We start from the raw sequence: 16,000 nt of genomic DNA on the forward strand, positions 1-16,000 counted from the left end.
CCATTCCCTCATGTTCTCCTTTTCCTTTCTGCCCTCCACCCATGCTCCCAATTTTCTCAGAAGGAGATCTCCCCAATTTTTAAATGTAGGCACTTAGTGCTTTTGAACTTGCACTTCTGTGTGAGGTGAAAATCTACATTAGCCTATCTGCTTTCCTGGTCTGTGTGGCCTGTGGGTTCCCAGAGAATGTCTTTCTCAGTTTTATTGGAGACCTTGTCCATTTAGCTTTTCCTGGTATCAAGCTACAAGTGCCTTCAATCCCAGCAGTTTTTGTAAATGTCCTTTTTTCCCCATTCAGGCATTTGCCAAACTGTTGCAGTTTAGCTTCTAAGATCAAAGGAGATTGGGTGTATTCATGGTGGTATGGGCATAGACTGCAAATATCCTTTCTGATGCATTTGGTCCTGTGCTGTATATTCATCCTTTTGATACAAATTATTAAATGTTCTTTTCTCTCTGAGGAAAATTATTCTATTTAGTCATCTATTTCTGTTCTTCTGTCATAAAACAAAGGTCACCAACTGGTAGTCCTTGATTGTTTTGGATACTTTGGTCCTAATAGTTTGCAAGACTGGAGATGTTAGAGTAATCCAGTTTTTGCTGTTCTGTCCCAGTGCCTGGAAAGCTGTAACCTTAGATGTTGACTTTAGGAGTTGACCTGTGTCATGCACTTAATCTTATGTTACAGCATCAAGGATGATTCCATGATAATGGCTGCCTTTATTTTCAACCGCAGATGTATATTCTCTGTACTTTTATATGTGCTGGTGCTGGAAATAAAGGGAAAAAGAAAGGGTGTTGTTGCTGCTTTGGAAGAAGCTTCCTAGTGGCAGAGATTGGGAAACAGTTGAAGTTGCTATCTTAAGTGAACAGTAGGAGTCACAGCAGAGGAAGACCTAAGTTAGCTTTATCCATGTTCAGGATGACTACTGATAAACAACCTGGATCTGAACAGATGACTCAGTATGGTCTGGAAAAGAAGGGGAGTGAGGGAGTAGCATGCACAAATCATTGGGCTGAAGAAAGGGCTGGTACTTTCAGAGACTAGGAATTTACTACCATCAAGAAGAAAAAGACGCAGTTGATGCTCCTGTAGCATCAGGTAGAACTCAGACCATAGAAGATTTTGCAAAAGACTATCTAGTTTCAATTTACGGTGGAGTTAGGGATTGCAAGGAATTCCAGTGTAGAACAGAAAGAACCTTTGAAGTTAGTAGACAGTTGTGTCTTTTCTTAATTTTCTCCATTGCAGTTCTAGCACATTAACTTTGGTTAGCAGGCACTAAAGAAATATCTGTCTTCTACATCCTCTATGGGACTCTCTTAGATCCGAGGATTCTCATTATTATAATAGTGGTTCCCAGGATTGTACATACTAAGTTATATTATCCTCTAAACCCCCGCCCTCCACACACACTTACTTTGTTTCAGGTACTATTCTAAGCTGTTATAACAAATTGACTCATAAGTAAGTGATTTGTGTATTTATTATTTATTTTTATTTATTTATTTTTTATTTTATTATTTATTTATTTGTGTATTTATTATTTGTGTATTTATTTGTGTATATATTATTCTTACCTGCATTTTACAGATGTTTATGATGCATTGAAAGTAAGTGGTAGACCCACAATTTAGGCCGAGGCAGCCAGCTTTAGAAGCAAGGTCTGACTTGAATTCCAGCCAGTATAGCTCTCTTAATTGCTAAGACATCTGTCCAGCATTCTGTGTGCTGTAGGATAAACTCAAGAGACAGTCTTTCAGTTATTTAGTACCTGAATATCTTGCTCTATGCCAGGGCCCATAGTTGTAGGTAGGTTTAAGGAGCTAAATTCATTATTCATTTACGTATTCTAGGGAATTTACAAGGTGAGTGGATAAAAAGATAAATAATAAATATAGTTTCAAGTTTTGATTTGCTTAGGGCAAGTAGGAAGGGGCTAATTAAATAGTAATTATATTGTTGTGGGAGTATTGTCATAAATGTGTACTTGAGAACTAAGGGAACAAATAGCCAAGGGACGCTCAGTTAATTTATCTAGAAGTGTGGAAAACTGCATAGAGGCAGTGACTTTAATAGGTATAACACCTTTCATATGGTGTTGTGAGGAGGCGAGCAGGCCTGCTTTTCATCCCACCCGGATCCCACATGGCTAGCTTTACACCCGAAATAACAGCACACAAATTGTATTCATTTAAACACTGCTTGGCCCATTAGCTCTAGCCTCTTACTGGCTAACTCTCATATCTTGCTTAACCCATTTCTAATAATCTGTGTAGCACCACAAGGTGGTGGCTTACCGGGAAAGATTCAGCATGTCTGACCTGGTGGCTGGCTTCATGGCAACTGACCCAGAGAGGAGAGGCATGGTGATTGCCTCACTTCCCTTCTTCCCAGCATTCTGTTCTGTCTACTTCACCCACATATGTTCTGACCTATCAGGCCAAGCAGTTTCTTTATTAATTAACCAATGAAACAACAGATAAATAGAAACACTCCTACATCATTTCCCCTTTTTCTGTTTAAACAAAAAGGAAGGCTTTAACTTTAACATAGTAAAATTACATATAACAAAATAGTTATCAAGCAAGAATTATAGTTACAATATTTATATCTACTTTATCTTTTATCATAACTAAGGAAAACTATAACTATCTATTTATTCTTCAACTCCATCAAAGACTCCAGAAGGATACAACATTACCCAAGTAAACAAGAAGTAAGCAACTTCCAAAACTCTAGAAATGACAGAGACAACTTGCTGCCTGGACAGTCACCCAAAGTTCCTCTGTACCGTTGGGGCATCCATCTTCGGCCTTCAGGCCCATAGTTTCCAGCAGACATTTCCATGAAGCAGGAAATTTCAAAGGCAGTTCAGTCAGTATCTGTTGTGTTCTGCAGAATTTCTCACAGACTCTTTCATGAATCAGGAACCCCGAAAGATCATCTCACCTTTAGGCAAGTTCAGCAGTCCTCTCTCTGAGGGTTCTCTGTGTCCAGTTTATGCAGTAGTCCAGGCAAGAGCAGTTTCTTGCCAAAATGGCTATCAAACTCCATAAGGAGCCTCTTCGATGCCCATCTTCCTTTTGAAGTAGATTGGTGCTGCCAGGAGCAAACGTGTCTTATTGTCATGAAAAGCCCTAAGTTATTAAAACATTAAATGTCATATTCTGTATTCTTTGAAAGACATGAAGAATGTCTATCTAAAATATATCTATGCACATCTAGAAAATCTAACTAACATGACTACAAGTTTGACTATTATTGATGACTATCCCTTAACAACTTATATACATTACATTTTTAAATGAACTATATAATCACAATAGCTTAATCAAGATCAGAAATACATATACATATAAAAAAAATCAACCTTAAATTTAAATAAATAGAGTAAAATGTATACCAATGTAAATTATTCATATCTATGTTATATCCCCCTTTAAATGTAAAAGAACATTTATAAACAATATTTGGGAATATGGATGTAGTTATTTCTCTCTAAACTTCTTCCTGATGTATAGGGGCATTGTTAATCAGGTCTTTTATGGTGTTTCCTGTGTGAAGTAATTTTTTGAGGGTGTTCACAGCAACCTTTCAGGAGAGCGTGGTCTATCATACCATATTGGGATAGAAGCAATCCACAGGGTCTCATCCTCTGTGAAAACAAAAGAAGGACTTTTCCAAAGCATCATAACCTTAGATCCAAATTTTGAAGTCAAGATATTTTCAAAATATCTATGTTGGATTAGTTCAGCAGCATTTATAAACAAGTATCTTTTAGCAGCTGTTGCTCCTTCCTCAGCATTCAAACAATTCAAAGAGAGCACAATAGCATACAGTATCAAGATTCTCTGTACCTTTTCCATCTCTGTGCGGCTTTATTTTAACCTCTATTTCTTTTACTTTTACTTTTACTTTTTGAGACAGGTTCCCTGTATATCTTTGTCCTGGAATAACTCTGTAGACCAGGCTGTCCTTGAACTCACAGAGATACGCCTATCTCTGCCTCCCAGGCATTGGGATTAAAGGTGTATGCTACCACACCTTGAAGTCACAGAGGTCAATCTACCTCTGCCTCCCAAGTGTTGGGATTAAAGGTGTGTACCACCACGCCCAACTATTCTCTTTCTTTTTTACTTTTAAGAACTTTAACCTTTAGTCTGCATATATTTTTTAACACACTGTAAACCATTTTGAGCTTTTCTTTGTCTTTGAATCTCTCTTTACTGTATATCTCTCTTTCTGACCACACGAGTCTTTAATTTACCAAGCAATATGGGTAGAAATGGCTTTGATGGCTAGATCCAGCCCATTTCTTAGCTTCCTGAGATTCCAACCTCATGGCAGAGGTACCGGCTATAGCCGTTCTTATTGCCACAACTCTCTGGCGTTTCAAGGTCCCTGCCAGCAAGCAAGCTGCAGCATTCTGCTCACAGACCACACTCAGTTGGACTGCCTGCCTGAAAGAGTCAGAGTTTGTCCTGGCAGAATGGCCCAGAAAACCGGCATTTTAAAATGGCACAACTTTTTTCCTGTTACAGCTGAAAACCGAAAAGCATGCAGTCGACTTTTCATCAACACTATGTAAGTGTTGTTGGACTCTAGAGTCCAAACACTGAGGAGGAGTCGCCCCCAGAGACCACCTCTCATACCATAGCTGATGCAAGAGCATGAGGATTTTTTTAATTCTGTCATGACAGGGTCCCTCAGCATTTGGGAAGCCAAGAGACACCGACTAGCTGGTACAGGCTACTTTTAAAGGAGAAGGCCATAGAAGCAAGGGGGGTTGTGATTGGCTTATTTGAAAGGGCTATTGCCAATAATTGGCTGGAGAGCTGTTGCCAGATCAGATGAGGTAAGAGGTCATTTTGACCTGGTTTCCCAGGGGACTGAATCAAAACATGTGTATATGGGTAATTGTTCAGGAACTGAGTACGTGCATATGTAGCTGTTAGATCCTTGGTTCCCAGGGGAGGAGGGGAAGCACTATGGCACAGAGGCTGAGAGGGTTCAGAATTCTCAGAAATGGCTTCAGAATTGTCTTAAAGTCTTACAGTGTTTCATGGCAGGACCTCTCAAAGGAGCTGCAGGGTTTTGCAGCTAAAGCTGAGTCAGGAAGCCTCTCTTAGATGAGAGTGTTTTCTTGCCTCTAGCAAGCAGAGCAGACCCAAGAAATTGCTGCCACCAAGAAGCCATGCTTTACTCTATTCTTTCCCAAGCTTTCTCAAGCTTTCTATGGATTCAGCTATCCACATGGGTGCCTTTCGTTGTGAGGAGGCAAGCAGGCCTGCTTTTCATCCCGCCTGGATCCCACACGGCTAGCTTTACACCTGAAATAACAACACACAAATTGTATTCATTTAAACACTGCTTGGCTCATTAGCTCTAGCCTCTTACTGGCTAACTCTCATATCTTGCTTAACCCATTTCTCATAATCTGTGTAGCACCACAAGGTGGTGGCTGGCTCCACATGGGAGCTATAAAAGTTCATGACATGCGCAAGGGTCTGAAACAGCTTGATATTTCTAAAAGTGGATTAGTTGCTTTTTTTGGAAATAGCTGGGAAATAAATATTTTAGGGTTTAGTAACCATAAAGATTCTGTAGCAACTACTTAGTTTTTTTTTTTTTTTGAGGTAGTGTCTCACTTGGTAGTCCTGACTATTCCAAAACTTACTATGTAGACCAGGCTGACTTTGAACTCATAGAGATCTGCCTGCCTTTGCTCCTGAGTTCTGAAATTAGAGGCACACACCATCACATCTGGTTTCAGTTCTACTTTTGTAGTATGAAATTAGCTATAGATACTATGTCAATGAATTAGCTGGACAGTATTCTGGTTATGTTTTACATAGTGGGGCTGGAGATGTGGCTCAGGTGTTAGAGGCGTGCTTGCCTAGCATGCACAAAGCTCTTGATTTGATCTCTAGCATCACATGTACTGGGCATGGTGGTGGTAAATGCTTGTAATCCCAGTACTCTGGAGGTAGAATCAGGAAGATCAGAAATTTAAGATCATTCTTAAATTTAAGATCATTGGCTATATTTGAGGCCAGCTTAGGATACATACTAAAACAGACAAACCCCCAAAGAAAAAAAATGATTTGTAAATTAAAGATTATACACTGGATTTGACTTATTATAGTTATACTTTCATGACCCCTAGCCTGGTAGGGGTGCAGAGTATGAAGGAATGTCAATGAAACCAGGGCTTTATCTTAGATAATTAGGAGCCATGGGATTTTAAGTAGAGGTATTGGTCTAGTTAGACTTGTATTTCACAAAGGTCATTCTTTCTAGTGGGTTTTTGCTTTGTTTTTAAGACAGGATCTTCTTTAGCCTAGGATGACTTCTAACTTGAAATACTGATCCTGACTTTTGAAGTATTGAGATTATATTTGTGCACCAATGTGGGGTCCCTTTTTTCTCGTGGTCTTTTTGCCACCAGTCCATGAGGACGAAGGGGTAGAAGCGACAACAGAGCTTTGGACAGCCAGCTAACACAGCAAAAATAGCCTTTCAGGAGATAACTTTAGTGAGACAGCTCAACTTTATTCCAGATTGAGGGATATATAGGATTGGGTGGTAGCTAGGGCAAAGTCTAATTTGCATCAGGTGGCACTCTCCTATCATATAGCAGGATTGGTGGCAGCATGCCTTATGAAAATAGCTAGAGTGTGTTACTTAATTACCAGGTGGACATCAGGGAAAGAGCATTTCCAGGGAACTGTGTCAAGGGTCATTCTTGAGATAAAATCGGGGTGTGTAGAGACATCTCCAGATAAAGCTAGGTAGAGAGCAGGAAGTCCCCCTCAGGGGGAGTCCTCCATGTTGTGCCAAGCCCAGGGAGAGCTGCCAAGCAATGTTAGACTGCAACCTTTGACCAGTGGAGTCTCCCAACAAATATTTGGATTGTGTTTGTGCACCACTGTACCTCTCTTCATTCTGGAATTTAAACTGGCAGACCTAGATGTATAAAGATGAGTAAGAAATGACTATTTTTCTGGGCAGTACACGCCTTTAATTCCAGCACTAAGAAGGTAGAGGCAGGCAGATCTCTTATGAGTTCATGGACAACCTTGTTCTCAGAGCAAGTTCCAGGACAGCCAGGGCTGTTACACAGAGAAATCCTGTCTTACAAACCAAAAAAGAAAAAAAGATTGTCCTCTCCTAACCTTTTAGCAATAGCTGGGTGAATGTCACTGAGGACAGTTATTTCACCTCTGAAACATTCCTCTCCTAGTACTTGGTATAAATGGCACCTGGAGCAATGACAGCTAAAATGAAAGTTTTGTGATTCCAGTACTGAGGGTGCTGGAACAGAAGGAAACAGTAGGGTCTCATGTTTGTGGCTGGCCTGCACTATGTATATATTTCCCTGCATTGAAAAACAAACAAATGAACAACAACAAACTAGGCATGGTGGTACATGCCTGTAATCTCAACACTTGGAGGTGGAGGCAAGAAGATCAGGAGTTCAAAGGTAGTCTCAAAATACAAATAACAAAAAGAAAAAAGTGAATTACTGATAGATATTTAAGATACAAAGAAGAGCTAAGAAACATGTTTTTATGATTAAATTAAATTTATTTTCAGTATACAAGGTCAGTTTAATACTTGAAATCAATTATTGTAACTACTATTTTTCTAATATTTGCCTGGTGTTTTTATGTTTAAGCATTTATTACAGCTTACATATGTTATTAGATGTGTAATCACATCACTCAGATAGTAACATCCTTACACAATCAAGTGTGCAAAGTGGAAAAACCACAGTTTTATAAGATTATTTTGTGAAACATGAGATGTTGTTTGGTTTGTGAAACATAGCAGACATGTAGTGAGGGTCAAGGCTGAATGCAGAGGAAGGAGACAGTGGTCCTAAGGGGGAGCCCTGGAGAGCTGCTCAGATCCCTGCACCTGAAGATGTACTGCTCTTCTGGTGAATAGCTCTCTAAGTGAGCCCTGCCCCTTGAGGACGCTAGCTGGGCCTGTGCTGAGGGGATCCAGAGCTGCATCTTCCTTCTCCTCTACTTCCACCCACAGGACCCACTACTGCTTGGGATCAGCTTTGTGCTACCTCATGGAAGAGCACTTTCTGAGCTCATAGAGCTAAATATACCTAGTGACAGCTGGTGCTTTGGCACTTAGGCAAGCTACTGGCTGTCATTCTAGCCAATGCTACATTCCCCATGGTAAGACAAAACTTCCTTGGACCTTCTTAAGCGAGGAGCTCCTTGTTCTAAGCTTGAAACAGTAAATCCTTGTTTTGAGAGCCAAAAAAGTAGCCTGATTTTTGTTGTTGCTTTTTATTCCTTCTAAATATTGTTTTAATTAAGACCTCAACTATTTGCTGGATATACAACAATATTTAGAGTGAAATATGATTGCTTATCTAAAATATAGTGGGAATTGGAGTTCTAGTTTAATATAATATTCTTATCTCAGTATTGTAGAATATACTTGTAATCTTAGCATGCAAGAGGCAAAGGCAGGAGAATTGCTGCAAGTTTGAGACTAGTCTACATATTGAGAAGAAACAAAAAGAAAAAAACTAATTTTTAAAAAAGGTGAACTCATGTATAGCCCAGGATGTTCTCAGATTTATATATGTTGCCAAGGATAACCTTGAATTTCTGATCCTCCTCCAAGTACTGGGATTACAGGTATACATTATTACTCCTGGCTAAAGAAAAAAATTGTATGTTTCTGTTTATATCTGGATAACGGGGAGCTTCTGCCAGGGGACATATGGTTTTGAAGGGAGTAACAACTCTGATAGGAATATACATTGAAGCTGTGGGGGCATAAAAGGTCATCTTTGGTCAAGGTGTTTCTGTTTTCTGTATTTACCTACTTCTGAGTTGTGCTTTAAAGCTTAGAAGTGCTTTTGTGTACACTAGGAACATTTAACTCTGCCTCTGTGGGGTTGAGAATCCCATGCCTGACAAATGCCACATAGACTGTGAGTGACAGAGCACATGCTCTTCAGAAGGGGCTCTGCTATCTTGTTGCACATGCATGCGAACCCAGGAGTGGAGCCAGGAGGGCGAGGCTTGAACCTTTCATTAGCTCCTTAAATACCAACTCTCCCAGCCTCTAGGTTCCCTTTCTACTTAGATAATTTTAAGTAAAACATGAGGAAAGTCATCTTCATTACCTCTGACATTTCAGGCTAGAGAAATGGTAGTATATATTATATTGTATTATATTATATTATGTTGTTATGTTATTATATATTATATTATATTAATTATATAGCATATATTATTCTTCCAGAGGACTTGAATTGTCCAGCTCCAGGGGGATCTGATGCTTCTGGTTTACCATGTGCACAAATACACAGAGACATAAATCTAAAAATGGCATTTAAAATACAACAGTTTACATAAAACTTCATCAGTTTCCATTCTTCTTTTCATTTCCCTCCCTCCCTCCCTCCCTTCCTCCCTTGCTCCTTTTTTCTTTCCTTCCTATTCAAGGCTTCTCTGTATAACCCTGGCTGTTCTGGAACTTGGTGTGTAGACTAGACTGGCCTTGAACTCAGAGATCCACCTGCCTCTGCCTTCCAAGTGCTGGGATAAAGGTGTGTCCCACCATGTCAGGCCCCATTCTCCTTTCTATTTAAGTAAATAGGTGTCGTTTCCCTCCCCCCCCCCCAAAAAAAAGACCAGGTATCGCTGTAGACCTGGCTGGCCTAAAACTGTCTATATAGACTAGGTTACCCTCCAACCCACAGAAAACTGTCCTTGTTGCTCCTTTTCTTTTAACATTTTTTCTTTTAATATTATTTCCTTTTTTTGAGACAGGGTTTCTCTGTGTAGCTCTGACCGTCCTGGAACTCACTCTGTAGACCAGACTGGCTTCAAACTTAGAGATCTGAGATCCACCTGCCTCTGCCTCCTGAGTGCTGGAATTAAAGGTGTGTGCCACCATGTAGAGCAAGTTCCAGGTTAGTCTGGGCTACTTGAGACTTTGTCCTAAAACAAATAAACTAAGGAATAGTAGCTAATAGGAGCATAGCTCATTTGGTAAAGTGCCTGCCATACAAGTGTGAGTACCTGAGTTTTGATCCCCTGCATCCATATAAAAGTTGAGCACTTCAGCATGTATCTGTACATGCTGTGGGTGGGCAGATGGCTACCTGGGGCTCACTTAGCCAGTCAGCCTAGCCAAAGTGATGATTTCCAGGTTCAGTCTCCAAAGGTAAGGTGAATGTTGTTGACCCCTGACTTCTGCAAACATATGTACCCATATGTACATGTGTGCACATGGATGCAGAAACATAATAAACATTTTTTTTGTTTTTTGTTTTTTTTTCATGGTTTTTTTTTTATATTTAAAAATTTCCATCTCCTCCCCTCCTCCTCCCCCTTCCCTCCCCTCCTCCTCCCCCTTCCCTCCCCTCCTCCTCTCCCTTCCCTCCCCTCCCCTCCACCCATACCTTCCCTCCCTCCCTCTCCAGGCCAAGGAGCCATCAGGGTTCCCTACTCTATGTTAAGACCAAGGTCCTCCCAACTCCCCCCAGGTCCAGGAAGGTGATCGACCAAGCTGAGAAGGCTCCCACAGAGCCCGTCCATGCAGAAGAATCAGAGCCCAGCGCCATTGTCCTTTGCCTCTCAGATAATAAACATTTTTTAAAATGTCAACTCTTCTTTGTTCCCTCTTTTAGTTTAATTTACTGTCACTGTTTGTATAATTAAAAAAGTATAAGGGAAAATTCTAGCATACCTATTTTTTCCACATGAAAACATATAACAAAACAAAAACTGTTCTCTTTGGCAATGGAGACTTTTCATATAATGCCTGTATGTCAAAATGTATGGATAAGGAGTTTACTGCGTGCTTCACTGTTTGGTACTCGGGGTGTCACACTGAAGCTCCCATGACAAGATTTTTCCTTCCTTTTTCTTTTTCCTTTTTCTCTTAACTTTTATTTTGTTTTTGCTTTTTGTGGGGGGTGGGGGGGGAAGGGAGATGGGTGGGATCAGGAGGCATGATGTGAAAGGCACAAAGAATAAATAAAAAGAAAGTTACAAAAAAATGTTACATGACTGAAGTTCATAAGTAATGCATTGGGAAGGTGTATAGCTGGAGACAGATGACTTATGTGGAGATCCTGGTGGGCTGGTTCACAAGTATTTCCTGTAACGTGTATGCTTTTCTGTTGCAGTTTCTAAGGGAAGACCTCAATTACCATGATCCAACAGTGAAGCACAGCACCTTCCATGGTGAGGATAAGCTTATCAGCGTGGAGGACCTGTGGAAGGCGTGGAAGGCATCTGAAGGTAACGGGCAGCCTGGCTGTCAGCCCTAGTTGTCAGAGGTTAGAAAAGAGAGGAGATGAGTGGGTACCTGACCTTAAAGGACATGGACAAAAAATGCTTAACAAGGTGTGAATTGCTGAAATCATTCTGTGTACAGTCATGTGGCAAGATTGAGTTATGGCCATTTTGCTGGGACAGAGATTTGAAGTTGTCCTTCATCAGGATGTCTTGAACTCCAGCCTAACTCATCGTCTGTCCTTACACTGCCCCCATAGAAGTCTGCTAGCTGGTCACATCATCTCCAGAGAAAAGAAGCTTGCTGTTCTCTGCTCCCTGCTGAGCCCCACCTCTTCTGGGTCCAGGTGATTCAGAGGTTGAGCAACAGTAAAGACAGGTCCATTCCTAATTCTAGCCCCCCCCCCCCCCGAAAAAATCCTGAATAGTTCTTCATCCTTGAATAAAACATTTTCAGCCTCTTTTTGATCTAGATTTCCTTTTTGTAAACTTTTTTATAATATCTTTCTTAAGTCCCTGAATTGGTCACAGACTCACTCCCAAGTGTGGTTTGATTCATACAGAGCTTAATTGCATTGCCAACTTCTGAGCTCTGGACTCTGGGCATGTGCTAGCCCTGCCTAATTAAATGCTTCAGTGGGCACAGTACTGACTCATGTTGAATTTCTCAGTGAAAATTGTAGATCTTTCTATTAATAAAGCTCCTAAACCATGACCACCTTGTTTTTTTCCCCTCTAGAGAATTTTATTGTGAAATTTGAGGGAAAGAGTATGTTTAGTTTTATGAAACTTGACAGGGAAGAAGATAGCAGGTTTTTAGCTTTATTTATCTCTGTGGAGTGTTTTTGGATCTCAACAACAATGGAAGCAGTGACTTGGCATGTAGTTCAGTTGGTGGAAAGCTTGCTTCACACGCACAACGCCCCGAATTTGCTCCCCACCACTGGATAAATCAGCTGTGGTGGTTCACGTATATAATCTCAGCTCTTGGGAAGGAGAAGCAGCAGGATCAGAAATTCATGAATATCCTCACTAAGTTCATGGGTAGCCTTGGATCTATGAAACCTAGTTGCTAAAATAGATAGATTTTTAGATAGATAGACAGACAGATAGATAAAAAAAAGATTGGCCACAGTCTTTTCCCAACATCTTGTAGAACATATGTGTCCTAGTTCCTTTGCTGTGGTCAAAGCTTAGGGAGGAAAGGGTTCATTTGACTTATAACTTACAGTCCATTTATAGGGAGAAGCCAAGGCAGAAACTCAAGTCAGGAACCTTGAGGCAGAGACCATAAAGGAAGCTGCTTACTGATTTGCCTTTCATGGCTTGTTCAGCCCGCTTTCTTAAATCATTCAGGAACACCTGGTGCCCTGGGGTGACACCACCATGAGCAGCCTGTGCTCTCCCATATCAACCATTAATTAAAAAATGCCTCACAAACTTACCTACAGGTTGATCTAATGGAGACATTTTCTCCTTTGAGGTTTCCTTAGCTTGTGCCAAGTTGACCAAAAACAAAACAAAACAACAACAACAACAACAACAAAAAGTAAAAACACAAAAACAAAAACCACCTGACTAATACAAGGTGTTAAGAAAGGTTAAACTTGGGGCTGGAGAGATGGCTCAGAGGTTAAGAGCACTGGTCCCAAGTTCAATTCCCAGCAACCACATGGTGGCTTACAACCATCTGTAATGAGATCTGGTGCCCTTTTCTGGTGTGCAGACATATATGCAGATGGAGCACTCATACACATAAAATTCATAAATCTTTAAAAAAAAAGAAACTTGATTGACCCATGGGTTCAGAATTTTGAGATTGTCTCCCTGTGTTGCTCATACTGGCCACAGACTCTTGGATCTTCCTTTCTTAGCCTCTTAAGCTGTTGCAACTATAGGAACCTGACACTGTTTGTAATTTTTCTGGTTTTTAGATGAGGAAACTTAGGACTGGGCTTATAAAATCATGTGTTTACTGTCATGCATTTAGAAGAGCCAGAACTAGATGTAAATCCTCTGACCCTTGTAGACCAATGCATATCCTCATCATCTGATGGCAAAAAACACTACTTTTAATAGAACGAGGCTATTTTTATTTGTATTCAAATTTTTACCTAGGACTGTAGAATTTTATACCCGAGAAGGAACATGTGTATATAGGCAGAGAGTATTAGATTCATTAGATTTGCAGCAGGGAATGGAGTCTAATCCTTATTCTGCAGTGGGGTGAATTGGGGTTGCTGCTACTTAACTGTTTTATCAGTTTAGAGCAAGCATGTAAAGAAACATGGAGGAGAAATCCTCCTAGAAGTCTTCAGAAGCAAAGACCCCACCCCTAAGCTCCACACCCTGCTCATGTGTCTTTACAGCTCCTGAGCAATTCGGGCTGTCTGCTGATGAGATCTGAATCTAGGGCATGAGCTGTGGAGATGTATTAGCATTGGCAGGAAAAATCTTCCATTAGTTCTGTTTAATTTTGATTTTCTTCTCTAATAACATGATGATAAGGAGCCTTGTTTTTAAGAGTAGGTTTTATAAGTACAAACTTAGAATGCAAGAGACAAGAAACATAATCTTGGCTTTTTTTACAAGCTCAAAAACAAGTAACTAAGAAAGGAAAGTGACCAAAGGGAAGGCAGAAATAGAGGTTTGAATCATAATACTAGAAAACAACCCCACAATTTTCTGGTAATTACTTTATTTCTGGACTTAGCAACAATTTGGAACACTTCCAGTGTATTTTGAATTACAGGAACATGGAAGACAATGAAGTAAGTTTTTTAGAAGGTACTGGGACTCATTTACCCTTAGTAGTAAAACACTAACGTACGGCAGAGTACCTCACTGCCGAGAAGTCATATACATACACCTTTTAAGGATTGGTTTACCGTGTGGTTTGATAGACAAGTAAGACCCTCCTTGTGTCTAATAATTTGCCTCATTATTCAGAAAAAGGCACCTATTCTCTCTAGAGGTACAGGTTCCAGAGCTACCAAAAGCTTGTCGTGTTGTGGCACGAGTTCACTTTGGCAGCCCTGAGTGGAGCTGGTGTCGGTGTCAGCTCCAGTCATTGATGTTCAGAGAATCAGCAGGCTTATGCCATTCCTTTTTATGATTATTGTTGTTAACATTTTCTGATTCATGTTGGAAACCAGATTTGTTTTTTCGTTTTTCCTGTGTTATTTAGATCTTAGCAGAAAACTTTGCTAACCGTACTTTAACTAGCTCTGGTTTTAATAATAATAAAAAACAGAAACTCAGAGACTACTCTGATACTTTTTTAGTACTTCATACATGCTAAGCACCAATCTGAGTATTTTTCTCATGATCATTCATTTCTCACAATAACCTTATGATGTATAGTTATTATGGTTATGTGTTATCTCTATTTTCAGATATGGAAAATGAGGCAAAGAGATTAAGTGGGATAATGTAATATAATTCTTTTACTAACTACTTGGGAGTTACTTCAGATTTCACAAATTAAGACCATGGTTCCTAACAAGCCTACTCTCACTTCTGACTGACATCATTATAAAGCGGGGGCATCCCCAGGCCATTTGCGTTTTCTGCTGCTCATGCAGCTTCTTCTTCCTCTCCCCTTTCTGTTGTTACCACATTTTGAGAGAAAAAGAAAATTCATTTATTCCCCTCTTCCTCTCCTTTCTTGAGGCTGCACCTCAAGTGACTAAGGCTAACTTTGAACAAAAAAATCCTCCTGCTTTTCTGTCTCCCAAATCCTGGGATCACAAGCATGTGGCACCTGGTGCTCGCGACTCTGCTGCTTTCAGGAGCTGGAGCTCAAGCCCAGGCCTGAGCGCGTTACCTACCCCTAAGCTAGTCTCTGAAACCTCTGGATAATTTCTCTTTCTGACAATTGCACCAAAATTCTTGTGATCTAATTTTAGCACAGTAATTTTGTGTTTTATTTTAAATATATACTAGAAGATAAACGGTCTTACTTCCATCCCTTTGTAATAGGAAACTGTACATTCCAGTCTGTCACCAAGCCTAAGATTCTTTCTCTCTGATATCTTATGTACATCTCCTGTGCTACTACCATAGCGGGATTTTAGCAGCTTTTTCATATGAGTTACTGAGGTGTCATTGGCATAAGCTGTAAACATTTGAAGTTCATTGTATTCTGTTTTGGCATGTGCATACATTGTGGAGCCACTGCACAGCAAAGGCTGCCTGTGGCCATCACTTCCTATCCACTCTGAGAGCACCTTCCTAGATAACTACTGAAGAACCTCCTGCTGAGTTTAGTTCACATTTTCTAGAGTTTGGTCTAAGTAGAATTATATAATATATACCCTTTAAAATATAGTCTCTTGCATTTCACATAATTATTTGGGGATTCATATTTTACATGTATAAATAGCTCATCTTTTTTATTCCTGAGTATTAACACAATGAAGAGATGTACTTCAATTGTTTTTTTTAATCCATTTACGTCTTGTTAAGACACTTGAGATACATCTAGTTTCTGTTTATTACAAATAAAGCTGCAGTGACCATTTAAATATGAGTCACATGCATTTTCTCTGTCTTAGGAAAATACCTAGGCTGGAATAACTAGATCATATGGGAGGTATCAAGAAATGATTAGTGTTTTTCAAGGTCACTGTGCTGTTCCATATTCCCATTAGCAGTGTATGGGACTCTGAGTTCCCCCATCTCATTGTAAATATTTGTTATAATCAGTTTGTTC

At 40.0% G+C, this 16,000-nt stretch overlaps 1 protein-coding gene across 2 annotated transcripts in view; it reads left to right on the forward strand.

Moving 5' to 3' along the window:
• The window catches only part of Stim1 (stromal interaction molecule 1), a 191,299-nt gene that overhangs the window by 124,325 nt on the left and 50,974 nt on the right, over positions 1–16,000 (forward strand). For both annotated transcript variants that reach the window (XM_038329554.2, XM_038329563.2), the window contains exon 3: positions 11,178–11,292. In XM_038329554.2, coding sequence (XP_038185482.1) covers positions 11,178–11,292 — 115 coding nt within the window. The remainder of the gene's footprint in view (positions 1–11,177; positions 11,293–16,000) is intronic.

Source organism: Arvicola amphibius, chromosome 1, assembly GCF_903992535.2.
Source record: "Arvicola amphibius chromosome 1, mArvAmp1.2, whole genome shotgun sequence".
In the NCBI taxonomy this organism is placed as follows: domain Eukaryota; kingdom Metazoa; phylum Chordata; class Mammalia; order Rodentia; family Cricetidae; genus Arvicola; species Arvicola amphibius.